This window comes from Podarcis pityusensis, assembly GCF_964106645.2.
Source record: "Podarcis pityusensis genome assembly, chromosome: 12".
Lineage (NCBI taxonomy): Eukaryota > Metazoa > Chordata > Lepidosauria > Squamata > Lacertidae > Podarcis > Podarcis pityusensis.
Genome location: NC_138037.1, coordinates 21869309 through 21883363, shown reverse-complemented (window position 1 = coordinate 21883363; position 14055 = coordinate 21869309). Strand labels below are relative to the sequence as shown.

The 14055-nt window shown below is 43.5% G+C and overlaps 1 protein-coding gene across 3 annotated transcripts in view; it reads right to left on the bottom strand.

Moving 5' to 3' along the window:
- The window catches only part of ARHGAP21 (Rho GTPase activating protein 21), a 103630-nt gene extending 90505 nt beyond the window's left edge, over positions 1–13125 (bottom strand). For 2 of the 3 annotated variants that reach the window (XM_080974348.1, XM_080974349.1), the window contains exon 1: positions 12544–13125. In XM_080974348.1, coding sequence (XP_080830474.1) covers positions 12544–12624 — 81 coding nt within the window. In that variant the 5' untranslated portion in view covers positions 12625–13125. The remainder of the gene's footprint in view (positions 1–12543) is intronic. The other variant, XM_080974350.1, reaches the window with a different exon arrangement.
- Between the last annotated feature and the right edge of the window lie 930 nt (positions 13126–14055).

Below are 14055 nucleotides of genomic sequence, written 5' to 3'. Positions count from 1 at the left end.
CCAAAATATTTACATTTCAAACAGCAATACTGTACAATTTCCGCATAATAGTGGCTAGCGCTTGTTTTCTTCAGAATTTCAGCCGGCAAATCCTGAGTCCAACCCTACCGTACAAACACAAGTTTCCAGACAAGGACGGCGCTGCTCCACTACCTGTCAATACTGGTTTGGATCCAGATTACACTGAATTCCATTGAACTCAGTGGGACTTCACATAACGATGGCTGGATTTTCACATTCATTTCAACGGGAAACTAATGGGAAACTAAGTAAAGCTGGATCCCAACCATTACTTTTCCTTGCCGGGATTTATTTAAAACTTAGGCTGCAAACATCAGGCTACATGTTATGGAGCAACGTGGTCTTGCTCTCATCTGTCCTCTCCTGAATCTGCTGCTCATTTTAAACCATACATTCTGATGGCAGAAATTACTTGCTTGAAACATGTTTCATGCCACTACTACCTACTCACACCTGTTTTTGCAGACATATAAAAAAATACCCAGGCAGGAGCAGCAGTCCTTTGGAGTGCAATCCTTTAATGCAAATGTGAAATTGGAAGTCAATTGTTTTGCGTACAGAAGTTTGCTGACAGAATCTTGGCTTCCAATTCTATATTTGCATTTGTTTGTCTTCCCACATGCAGATACCCATCACAGAAAGATTCTAGAAATATAGTCAGGAGGCAGTATCCAATGAAGTAGTTCCATGAGCATACGAATTATTGTCTGTGCAACAGAATTCTTCCTCCCTTTCCTCTCTCCACACATTCCTCCTATCTGTTCTGGGACTTCCACCAAGCCCTTGGACAGAGTGTGCACAGGAGTATAAGGAGAGGAGACCAAATGAAAGTGCTGCTGTGCAAATTGGAATCCTTGCCCTAATGGAACTGCTTTGCTGGATACAGTCCACAGTGTAACACTCAGGCTCTGTATAAAACAGTAAATGCCAGCCAACCAATTTTTCTTACGTCTCTGCTCATAAATTCAGGTTACAGTACGCCATGTGAATTTCTACAGTTCACCTGTTAACTCCCAACCAAGTACAGGGCCTCTTTTGAAGCTGCCCCCAACTTAGTAAGTCTCCCTAGGAAAATTTGAACAGTTTCTTCTCTACTTTCTGCAAACAAGTAAAAACTCTGCTGTTTTAGTTGTGTCCTTTGGGAATTAACCACTGCTCAGTGTCATGTTTTGGTCGCTGCTGTTTTCAGTTCTATTATGTTTTAAACATTATTGTTCTGTTAATCGTTGTAAACGACTATGGAGATTGGATGAAGAGCTGGATAAAAATCTTGCAAACAAACAAACAAACAAATAAATAAATAAAGAGACAATACAATATCTACTTGCCGCATTTAGCTAAGATGTTGGACAAACTTTACTGCAGATAACTTCCATCTAAGCATTAGCATGTCCACACGAAAGTTAATGCAAAAGCATTTTCCTGAGCACTACACAAATTTAAATCAAATCTTGAATGTATGTATGAAGGAGGGAAAGACAGGCAAAATGTAAAAAAGCACAAAATTACAGCAGCAATAAATGCAACAAAAGCTATCTGCATGCTAACATACCCAAGAGAGGATCAGCTACAGGAGCTCTGGAACCAGATCAGGAATTCTGATTAACTCTCTGCTGTTGGCAAAGCAGAAAGTACCATAGCTGTCATAGATCAGAAGGCTATGGTGAATGCCACCAGCATATGGAACATTTTTGTAATTCATTTCTTTCTGACACGGGAAGTTAACTTCCAGAACAGAGAGTCAATCCAAATTTTCTGAAACACATGTGATGGAGACCCCCAAGACTGCTAACATGGAACAACTCCCAAGAGCACAACAAAACTTCCTCTCCCTCTCCTATTCCCACACTGACCCTGAAACTGCTCCAGAAAAATTGTGGAAAACCCCAGAGCACATTGGGTGTATGTGTGTGTGCCACATAGGAAGGGAGAAATCTATTGCGCTCCTGGTAGTTGTACCACATGCATAATTATTTAGCTGGATACAACCCAATGTCTGGATCAAGCCTGTTTAACAAGTGACAATTTCATTCCTAGCACCTGTCTATCTAGTCAATTAACAAAGAGCTATGGACTTTGAACATTTTGCTATCACCGTATTGGCCCAAATGTAAGCTGCAGGCAGGACAGGATGGAAGCGATATCGTAAAAACCAATTTTTGTAAGGTTTAAGCCGCACTTTAACTTTTTACTGTCGGAATTGGGGGGGGGGGGGAAGTGTGGCCTATATTCGGGCCAAAACAGGTCAAGGAGCACCACCAGGCACCTGACTTCATCTGACAAAAGGAATACATCCCATCTATCATGGATGTAATTCCATATTCAGAACACTGCAATTACCTCTGTCTTCTGCAGACTCTATTTCAGCTTGTTTGATTTCAGCCTATCAAGCACAGTCACTAGACAATAATTCAGAACAGAAAATGTCCCTGAATGCTTTGATAACACAATGTAGAGTTGAGAGTCATTAGTACAGTGAAAACACCCTACAACAAGGCTCCAGTCCAGATCTTCTGTCCCAGCGGCTTTAGACTGATGCTAAACAGCCCTGGTGATTGGTACACACACACACACACACACACACACACACACCCCTACCTTGCAGAATACAATCAGTCCCCAATGGTCCAAACTATCTGTCAGTGAAGGCCCGCTGGAACACATGCCAAGAGAACTACTCAAGAGCCAGACCCATTGGTTCTCTTAGATGTTCAAGGTGGGGGTTGAATCAATTTGCATAGTTAAGAAATCCAAATTATCAGGATGAAGAATTTTCTCCATCAGCTTTCAGATGCAGATCTACCAGGGCCTGACTGAAATGGGTTTTAGAAAAGTGTTATCCAGAAGTGGAGTTACTCGACCACCATATGTTCAACTTCCTTCTCTAAGACAGTGGAAGATTCAAAAACGGCCCTAAAGCTGGCTAGCTCATCTAACAATGTCTAAAGATGATTTTATCAGTGGGTGCATCACTGCTTCTCTTTAAAACATAGGAAGGAGGATATGCCAACCAGCATGCCAACATCCCACAAATCAGGTTCCAGAAGAGCTTGATATATACATTAAGCGATTATACATTAGGCAATACTTAACTAATTACGCTGGCGAATTGTCCTTTAATATCAAAATGTGTACAGACTTATATTACTGTATAACCCCTTGACCAAAACAATGCAAAAATTATCAAGGTGTAAATGCACCACTCAAAGACTCCATCTGACTGGAAGTACAAACTAAACTAAGACCCTTTGCCATTCTCTTGCATATCAACCACCTTTCACAAGGTCTTAAATAAATAAGCATGCACTAGGGCTGCACTCCTATGTACATTTCCTTGAGAATATGTCCCACTAAACCCAGTAGGACTTACTTCTAAGTAAACATGCACAGACTTTGGCTGCAACCTTTGATTTGCCAAGATCTACTTGAAACCTGCAATCCAGAAATATAATCAGCACCACAGGGGTACAGCCCTCTTTCAGCAAATCCAAGTGAGGAATGTACAATGCAACGCTAGTTTAGAAGTAGAGCCAAGACTTTAACTTGGTTTTTGGAAGACTTATTACTGAAACTATTTAAAGTCATTGCACAATTCCTCCCTTTCAAACTAACGGTAAAATCACACAGGTAATGTTTTAACCACAAATGAAAATATTATTTGGTTTAGGTTCTAGAGGCATAGTTCCTCGAGTACTTGTAGTTAGAACTGGTATATCATTTACTGTCACAAGCAACAGTGGCTGGGAAAACAGAATAAAGAAATCAGAAGCGATACTATTACAGTGGTACCTCGGGTTAAGAACTTAATTCATATTGGAGGTCCGTTCTTAACCTGAAACTGTTCTTAACCTGAAGCACCACTTTACCTAATGGGGCCTCCTGCTGCCTCCGCGCTGCCGCCGCACGATTTCTGTTCTCATCCTGAAGCAAAGTTCTTAACCCGAGGTACTATTTCTGGGTTAGTGGAGTCTGTAACCTGAAGCATCTGTAACCTGAAGCGTCTGTAACCCGAGGTACCACTGTATATTAAAGAATATAAACTTGGGACAGCTAGCAAGATTCAGATACTGGGAACGTATTGTCCAAAGTGGTTTACTCACCACAGTACTGGATTTGCCTCTTGCATCTACTGCAAATTGAATGTTCCCTAGCAGGGAGAAAAGAATGACTATAATAACAGAATGATTCCTCCACACAACTGAACTCAATGGTGTGAGCAAGGAAGCGCCACCACTGCCTACAGCGTCAAGGAAAAGGGACGCAGTCACTCTGGAAAGTTTAAATTTCCTATCTATACAATAGCTGCTGGGGCTAATTCTGCCATTTCATTCACAGTCTACTTGTGAAAGACCAGCAATTTAAGACATGACATTTAACAAGGTGTGTCTGTGCAATACTTCTGACACTGCCTGGCCTCTAGAAGATGATATTCTATTCTGTACTGGATCTTTATTGGGGTTTTTAATTGCAAAATTGTTCAACATTGCCCTACATAATTTATTGGGTAGGAAGTTATTAAACAAATAGGACTGAGTCCATGATTGAGCCTATGATTAGGCCCATTTGGAATAAAGGCATGCAAAACTAACCTTAGACTATACTAAGGAGCTCCTAGATGTATGATCCAACTCAAGGAATGAAAGTCCACATCTTGAGTAAACCTCTTGCTGACTCGTGGGTACTGTATTTTATCTACTCTAGTGCAAATACGTTTGAGTCATCACATTACTCTTTATGTTGAAGGTGAAAGGGCCTCTTCACAGCCTGATATGATACGGGTGTGGTCCTGATAACCTCGGGTGTTCCAACACTAACAATAGCTAGAGTCAGAATAGCCATTCATCCATTGAAATATGTAAGAGAATCTCCTTAGTAGACTGTTTTTATGCAGAGAAACATTTCTGCAAGAGTTGGGAGATGGTTCTATCCCTGAAGTGCTCAAGACGTAATTGCGCTTAGAACAGAAGTATACAAGGCTTTTGTTGAATGTACAAAATTGCTAGCAATTTTCATGATAGATGAAGGTCACTGGCCAATACATAATTTTTTTTTTATGTTGCTCTGTTTCACAGAGTCTAAAACAGCTTGTAGTTTTAATTAGTATCAAGTGTTTCCCAGCGTGATCAAGAAACAAAGTGAGCACAGAGTAACATAAGGGGTGGGGAAGAGAATAAGGTATTAAACCACTTATAATCACTAAAATGTCCTGATAGCATTGCTGCTTTACCTCAAATCCTGCCAGGATTTCAGCCTGTTTAGTTCCACTGGCTTCACTGGGGTTCAATCAGCTCAAAAGAAAATATTCCAACTGAAATTGATGGTTTGATATGAAGTCCCAGAGGTATTTGCTCAGTGTACTTAGCAAGTCTAGACCTTTGCTGACATTAGAAAAGAAGTCAATTTTGTATACAGAATTCTAAGTCAGGGATGTGGTCCTACAAATCTTGCGGGACTACATTTCCCATTATCCTCAATCATGAACCTTGAAGGGCTGAGGCTGATGCATGCTGGAGAGTGATAACATCTGAGGACCAAAGAGTCCCTGTCCCCATGATATATACAGCATAAATCCTTTGGAGTTATGTTATGCATATACTCTCCTATTTCTAGCTTATACTTTCAGTAACTACTTAGGAAAATGTCCAAGTAAGCAAACTCTCCACAGCAACAAACATTTAAAACTGTTATTTTAGAGTAGCTGCATTTGTGTACATAATTTGCTACAGCTTCTTCTAAGTGCAAAATATCACTATTGAAAAGGTAAACACAGAATAAATTGTCAGCTTTGGAGAAGAGCATGAGAAAATTATGGCACACAAAGTTTATGAATAATCCAAACTGCATGCAAACATATTCCAGAGGGGAATTCTAGTCAAGTGATAACATCCATTTATCTTTTTTTTTTTAATAGGAAAGGACAAAGTAAACACGAAAAAATCAAAGTTTTAACACTGATTTAGTTACTTAAGTATTTTGTTTACTCTTGGGTTTTTTTATAGGAAGGGGCAATTTATACTTGCATTTTTCTACATTACTCTTTGTAAATAAAATGATATTTATTTTAAAAAAGAAACTGATAAAGATGGCAATTGTCACTTTTTTTGAGAAAGTAATGCTAGCAGTTTTTAAAACTGGCATCTTTTGCCAAAGCACCATTTAATTTCCACATAGTTGCTATACAGAAACATACAAATAAATGCACATTGAAACTCACTAATATTACAGCAGTACAGTATTTAAATGCAAATGAAGACTTAGCTGGCAACACAGATTCTCCATTCTCAAAGGAAATCCTTGTCAGTGTCCAAAATGAACACTAAGGGTCCCCCCAAGCAGCAGGCTGACCTGAAGTGACATAGCAATTCCATTTACTAGATTAGTGTCGAGTCTGAGGGGAAGATTGACGAGAGGTAAACATATAGAAAGCTCAGTGGTCCTTCCCCCACTGCCAAGGTGCTATTTCAGTGTCACATAAGCGTTATGAAGCCCTTTCACGACAAACTACCATATTTTTCACTCTATAAGACGCACCAGACCACAAGACACACCTAGTTTTTGGAGGAGGAAAACAAGAAAAAAAATATTCTGAATCTTAGAAGCCAGAACAGCAAGAGGGATCGCGGCGCAGTGAAAGCAGCAATCCTTCTTGCTGTTCTGGCTTCTGGGATAGCTGCGCAGCCTGCATTCACTCCATAAGACGCACACACATTTCCCCTTACTTTTTAGGAGGGAAAAAGTGAGTCTTATAGAGCAAAAAATACAGTACTTTTCTCCTGATAGTCATTGTGACAGTCCTTGGACACACCTGTCTACGTAAACAGCTCGCATGCATAAAAACTACCTAATTTTAGATACTGTATTCGTATTACTATATATTTTAATGTAAGATCCTACAGTAGTAGCATATTACTGAATATGTACAAAGTACACAGTCTAATTTTGCAACTAGGAAAATGAAACCAAGAAAGAGCCATTTATCACAGGACTAGGCCTTTTTGAATCTAACACTGAACTAATATTTAGCATAGCATATCCAAGGATCAAGCTTTCATCTTCCTACCACCTCCTTTCCCTCTCCCTCCTCTGTGGTGGCTTCAAGGAGCCTGAAAACTTTTGCTTCCACTTCTAAACTAACTAGAAGGTAGAAAGGTAAAGGAACCCTGGACGGTTAAGTCCAGTCAAAGGCGAATATGAGGTTGCGGTGCTCATCTTACTTTCAGGCCGAGGGAGGCAGAGTTTGTCCACAGAGAGTTTTCCAGGTCATGTGGCCAGCAGGGTTTAACCGCTTCTGGCACAAAGGAACACCGTGACAGAAACCAGAGCGCACAGAAACGCCGTTTACCTCCCTGCCACAGCGGTACCTATTTATCTACTTGCACTGGTGTGCTTTCGAACTGCTAGGTTGGCAGGAGCTGGGACAGAACAACGGGAGCTCACTCCGTTGTGCGAATTCGAACTGCCGACCTTCTGATCGGCAAGCCCAAATGGCTCTGTGGTTTAGATCACAACACCACCAGTGTCCTAGAGCACCTTGTTACATATGAACCCAGAGAAACAGCCAAAGGAGAAGAGGAATGGGGAGGAGGAAGCACATGAGTGATCCAACACAACTGTCCAAGCTGGACCACAATGTCTGAAATGCAGCTGAACTCAATACCGTTACAGCCACACAATCTACCATTATAGATGATCACCCCCAGGAGCAACTAATTACCAACATGTTACAGGAAGTTTCAGACAATGACTGGAAACTTCTGTTGTTGAGTTCCAACCCATCTTCATCCCATTCTTCACGCAACGAATTATTTCATTTATGCAGGCAGCTAAACAGAAAACAAGACTTGCCTATCATTATTTTCTGAAAAATGTTACAGAGGGTGCATTCAAACAAAGACACTAGCCCTGTATGAAAGTTTGCAGTCCTACATGCTTTAACTCATTAATACATCCCACTGAAGTCAATGGAACTTGCTTCTGAATAAACCTGCAAAGAATCAGTTTGCATTTGCAAGCTCCTAGTTTCAGAGGATGTGCATTTAAAAACCAACAACGTGCATTCCTAAGGTCCAGACTTGTGATTTTTATCACATGACGTGTTAGCACCACACCACCACCACAAAAGTAGCCATGTGAATCAGTCAACATTTGCAAAAACATTCTACACTATCCAACAGCAGTTTCCAAGGGAGTCCTCCCCCCGCCCCGCCCCCCAAAAAAGCCCAGCAGTAAGAGAACTAATTCCACCAGCCAACGTGCAGGTATATGGCTAGAATTTTATCTCAACTGTATTATGGAGGAAGAGATATGGATTAACTCTCCATCACTCAGTGGTGTTTGGGATGGGAGGGGATGGAAAACCAAGACCAATTAGGTCTGCATGAATAGTGAGCCGCACAGAAATGAAATGGTGCTGAAGTTGGTACATGAATAGTTTCAGTACTAATTAGTCCTCCTGTAATTAAGAATTTAATGTAAACACCTCCTGAGTTTGAATGAGTCACAGCATCCATTTTTAAAGACTATTAACGTCTCCTGTCATCACATCACCAGCAATAAAGCCATGAAACTGAGTTTAAAGACAAGTATAACACATACATTATAGTAGTTATCCATATACTTTCGACTGCATGGCTAATTATATTCATAAATGAAACTCCATCTGTTGCTCCATAGTATGTTAGAGATTACCACATTGTGAATGGAATTGCATTATATAATGCCAAAACATTGCACAGTATGTGGGATTGTTCTGAAGTTGTTCTAGATTGTTTTCACATCTGATTCATACACATACAAATGTAACATCCAATGATAAAATGTGAGGATATCCCAGAATTCTCCTCAGCTTTCCAGAAAAAAACACAAAAACACTCACACCATGCCAGACAAAGCCATGCTCCTATCTGTGAAGTTGCTCAAGAAGAACATGTGAAAGGCACCCATGAGGAGAGAGTGAGCTGGTTTGCACTACACACTAAGCCAAACCTTGCCTTAGTGAGACCACACAATGTATTGTAGCCACTCTGCTCCTTCTTGGCCCTTGTGGATATCGTGCATGCAAAACTAAGTCCTTAGCTACAGCTCATGCTTAGTGAGGGGTGAGTTTAATCATGTGTCCCAGTTTGGACAACACACACTCAAGCAAATTGTGGTTTGGCACAGCACAAGGGCTAAAAAGAACGGGGATGGTGGAAGTGGCTGCAAGCTCCTCTCTAGGAGTCTGCGCGTGTGCATGGTCTTGCTTAAATTGGTTTGGCTTAGCATGCCCTGCAAAGCAGGACAGTGTATTCAGACTCCCACTTTTAAGTCTGTCAAGCCCTGGTCCGGTTCACTGTTCCTAGGAAATTTGTTAGAAGAGATTTCAGAAGGCCTCAGACTTGGTCCTTTTTCCTTTCTCCCACTCACTGTGGGATGAAACAAGATGAAGAGGAGATCCCTTGCCCTGCACAGAGAGGAACATGGACAAGTGTGTATAAACTCGAGAGTGGCATATAGTGAAAAGCAAATGTACACAATATACTTGTCTTCTGTTCTTATATTTAAGAAGAAACTCTAAGATGCAACAGCAGCAAACTATAGTATTTGCCAAAATGTATTATTGTCAGCACTGGACTAGTTCACGCATCATGATGCCTAATCACCAAACCGTGGCGGGGCAATCAAGAGCATCCCCCCTTTGGCTCACAGGCATCCTTCGCCAGAAATTTTCCACTCTTCCTATTTCAGTTAGTATTACCAGTGGTTCAGTTATTACATGACAGAACCAGCAAAAGCAGTTGACCTCTAAATTAAGGGACTGAAACAAGAATTAGAAGCTAGTTTCAAACTATGCTTAACAGTAACCAGATTTATGGAGGTTCAGACACAATGCTTAACCATAGTTAGCATTAACCCCAAAGAGAAGGGGGAAGGGAAGGAGGAGTGTGCAAGCCTATGTCTGGCCACCAGAAAGCATGATTGAATTTTACTTAAATAAGAAAATATTCCAGTAGAGTTGCAATTCGACAGAAGTATATTGTATGCCTACTCTGTAAATGTCATGACTATTCAGCGTCCAGAGGTGCTAAGGTTCATTCATCCAAACTGTGTTCCAAAAACTGTGCTGTCACCTATGCCATAAAATATGACTTCAAAGATCAATTCAAACACCATGTTAAACTTGACCATAAAAGCACTGAAAGAAGTCTCCATATCTGTTGAAAACTATACACCATTCCCAGTGTTCTCTGGTTAAACCCACCCTACAGTAAGCGATTCCAGTTTTAAACCGAGGTACTGCTAAAGAAAGCTGCATTAAAATTGATATCCCCCCCCCCAAAAAATGAAAATAAAAAAGTCCAGTAAGTCCACCTTGGAATTGCTCATTTTGAAGAACCAACTAAACAGCCAGCTCCACTGTGAGGGTCCAGCTCCAACTGAGTTTGGTAGAAAGATGTACTGCTCTATTGGTGCCATAGAATGAGGTACACAGAACAGGAAATGCTGTTTTTGTTAATGAAATGCAATCTTTATTTAGGATATAAAAACTCTGCCAGGGTGGAAAGACAGCCATACTGCTCTCAACAACCTAAAGTGTCCCTATGAACTGTACCGCTTGTATACACTCATAAACAGGAGCTGGTTCAATGAAAAGGTATCATCTTACCTATTTTATATGCCTCAACTCGAAGGGATTCATTATGGTTTACCATGCTAATGATAGGCAGATTATAGGAATGGTCTCAGAGAGCCCAGGATCCCACATCTTCTATACAGTGCACGAACTACTGAGAAATAATTATCAATCGTAGCTGTTTCTCTTCATTCACTGCTCTGCTTTAATGTTCTCTCTCTCTCTCTCTCTCTCTCTCTCTCTCTCACACACACACACACACACACACAAAACGATTAGGGGAGAGGGGTAGAATCTATCTCTTGCTATCATTTGCAAAGATCACCGAATGCTAAGCCACAAACAATAACCTGTTACAGTTCTCCACCAAGTTTTTCTACTCAGAACTTATCCAGCTGTACAGATATATTAGAAGGCACACTTAACAGAGGATTGATCTTACAATACCACGTGGCACTGTTATATCAAAGCACTCGGGTAAGCCAAGGACAGAACAGTAGATTAAAGGCTCCCCTCTTAAATAAACACTATTTTTAAAAAGTGTCAAATTCCATTTCTCAAAAAGGGTATTGACAGCAATGCAGCTACAATTCACTTATATATTAAGCAAGGGTATATATAGCATAAGAAAATGACACAGAGGACACTTCCACCTCACAAGGACTTACACGCATGGGGCATGAAACTTTCACATACCATATGCTCCATATAAACACAGACACAGCACGATACTCCAGCATGCCTCAGTCCATCGGAAACCCTCATAAAAATTTGAATAAGAGGAGTCACCTTTGATGTGTAGTGCAGATCAAACACAGCGCTGGCGGAGATTTAATGCTATTAGTACTATTAATATGGAGCCTGGGATGAAGGGTTGAAACAGGGGCCTTTCTAAGGACAAGCTATTAGTCTCGAACGTGCAGTGCCACCGTTAAGGAATTAAAAATATACAACTTTCCAAATTAAAGATGCACATAGGAATATCCCAGCAACAACTCTGGACAGGGGAGCAGAGAGAAGAGGAACACTGTCTATAAAGCCCCTACACACTGGAATCTGCTGGAGCTGGCCTGTAAAAGCGAAATATGTACACACACACACACCAGGAGGGGGAAATGGAAGCGTGTCATTCAGGGTCTTAAAATACACACACACACACATATGCATACACACGAAGACTGCGCCGCCCTCTCTCTCCCCCCCTCAGATCAATGGGACAAAGGGAATGGGGGGCAGAAGTAGGGAAAGATTAGGGGCTGTTGTTACCAAAGGGATTTTTCAAGACAGCAAAGATCTCGAGCAATTGGCTCTCTATGGAAAACAAGACTCTTTTCAGTGAGGAGGTGCGGCGAAGGAGACTCCCCAAAGTCGTAAATGGGGACGGGCGGGGGGGTGAGGAGAGGAAGAGAAAGGAAGAAAAGAGGGCTTCTTTCTCTTCACACCACGGCCAGGTTGGGGGCGATGGAAGACGCGGGAACAAATCCCACCCTAAACATTGTGCGGGGGGGGGGTGAGAGGCGGCAGCTCCAAACTTTCTCTTTTTCCCGCCCCCTTCCCTGCCCCCCCCTTCCCTTCCCTTCCCTTCCCTTCGCTCGAGGGTCGGGGGCGGCCGCCAACTCCTAGCGTCCAACTCCCGGCAACTCCGGGACGGGCGGGCAGGAAGGGAAGAGGGAGGCAGGCAGGCAACAGGGATGGGGCGGCCATTAAAGCCGCTCCAATCCAAGCCATTCCCCGCGCGCGGCGGCTACCGCCCCTGGCTGGCTGCTCCAGCTCATAAACACGGGAGCAGCGCTCGCTCCTTCTAGCCTCTCCCTCCGCCGCCCCCCGACCCAGCCAACGCCGCTCGGGCCGGACTCGGGACCCGCCCTTGCTTCCCCCCCTCGGCTTCTCCTTCTTCGCCCCCTGCCTACCTGGCTGCTGCTCCTGGCGACTTCGAGCGGCTGGGTGTCTCCATCTCCCCCGGGTGGCCCCGCTGCCCGACGGGTCGCCATTATTTCATTTCCCAATTACAAAGGAAGCACAGATCCGCCGGAGTCCACATTGGAGGGGGGACGACGCATCAGAATAAAATTAAAAAAATATATATGGGGAGCGCGGAGAAAAGAAGAGCGGGGAACAGTTTCCACATGCACCGAAGAGAGCAAAGCCTCTCCCTTTTAAGACGAGCAAAAAAAAAAAAAACCACCAACCATATAGAAGTATAGATATATCCGCCTCTTGGTGGGGGAACGGCAACAAAAAAAGAGGAATGTGTACACAGATCCCGGCCAAGCCCCGTCTCCACGGTGGGGTCTTTGGGGAGGGAGGGAGGGAAGGAAGGGATTCCTCCCACTTTTCAAGGAGCTGCGCGGGAGGCGGGGGGAGAAGATCCCGCCGGACTTTTCCAGCTTAACTCCGAAAAGTCCCCCTTCATCGCCCCGGCGAGGAGAAGAGGAAGATGTGTCAGTGGCCCGGGAAAAAGCCGCCGCCGCCGCGCCTCCTGCTGCTGCCGCCGCCGCCACCCGCCCCTTGTTAGGCTAATTGCACTGGCTCGTCATCTTCCTCTTCCTCCTATCCAAAGCCCCAGACACAAGGGAGGAGAGGGCGGAGGAGAAGGGAAGCGCTGGCCGCCTCCGCCTCCTCGGTATAGACACACACACAGGAAAAGTGAAGAGAGGGAGAAAGTTGGCCGGGGAAACGAAGCGGGGCGGGAGGGCGAAAGATCCCTGTCCCCTCCCTACTACAGCGGCGGTTTTTCATTCCAGCCACCGAGAGAGAAAACAGGATCTAGTGGATGCTGTCAAGGGGACCGGATGATCGCTTATAAACAAGCCCCAGGAATTGCAGAACTTTTTTCTGCCCGATCCTACGATGCATGTGACGGAAGTCTGCCTGGTGTGCATACGATTTGCAGGCATTTGAGTCGGTCGAGCCCAGCCAGCAACCTGAGGCGCCAAGGAGGAAAAGAGCCCAGGCATTTGGGCTTTCCAGGACAAATCGAGGTGCGAAGAAGAAAACCTGTCTTTCCTCCCGTGCAAGCTGCTCTCTCCCTTCCCAGGCTTGCTTCCCACATGCCGCGCGTGCTTTTACTTTCTAGAACTGTTCCTTTGGGGCTACTTTTCGGCGGAGGGCGCGCCTGGCGTTGCAGGGTTGAAACAGGGACCATTTATTTTGAATGCAGACATCTTCCTAGGAAATCGTATCCTGGAATAAGCCCTCGCTCTCCAGAACCAGCTCTGGCGGCATGGCAGCGCCTAATATTATCCCATTTTTCAAACAGAAGCAAAGCGCGCGCTTCTGGAGGTTGTCCACACAGCTATACAATCGTTGGAAAAGCTGGCGCTGGTCGTTCTGAGACACCTACGACGCTAGCAAATTGGTTTATTTATTTTCAGTGAGGAAAAATGAACAACCCCCCCTCCCCTCGCTCCAATGCACTTTTT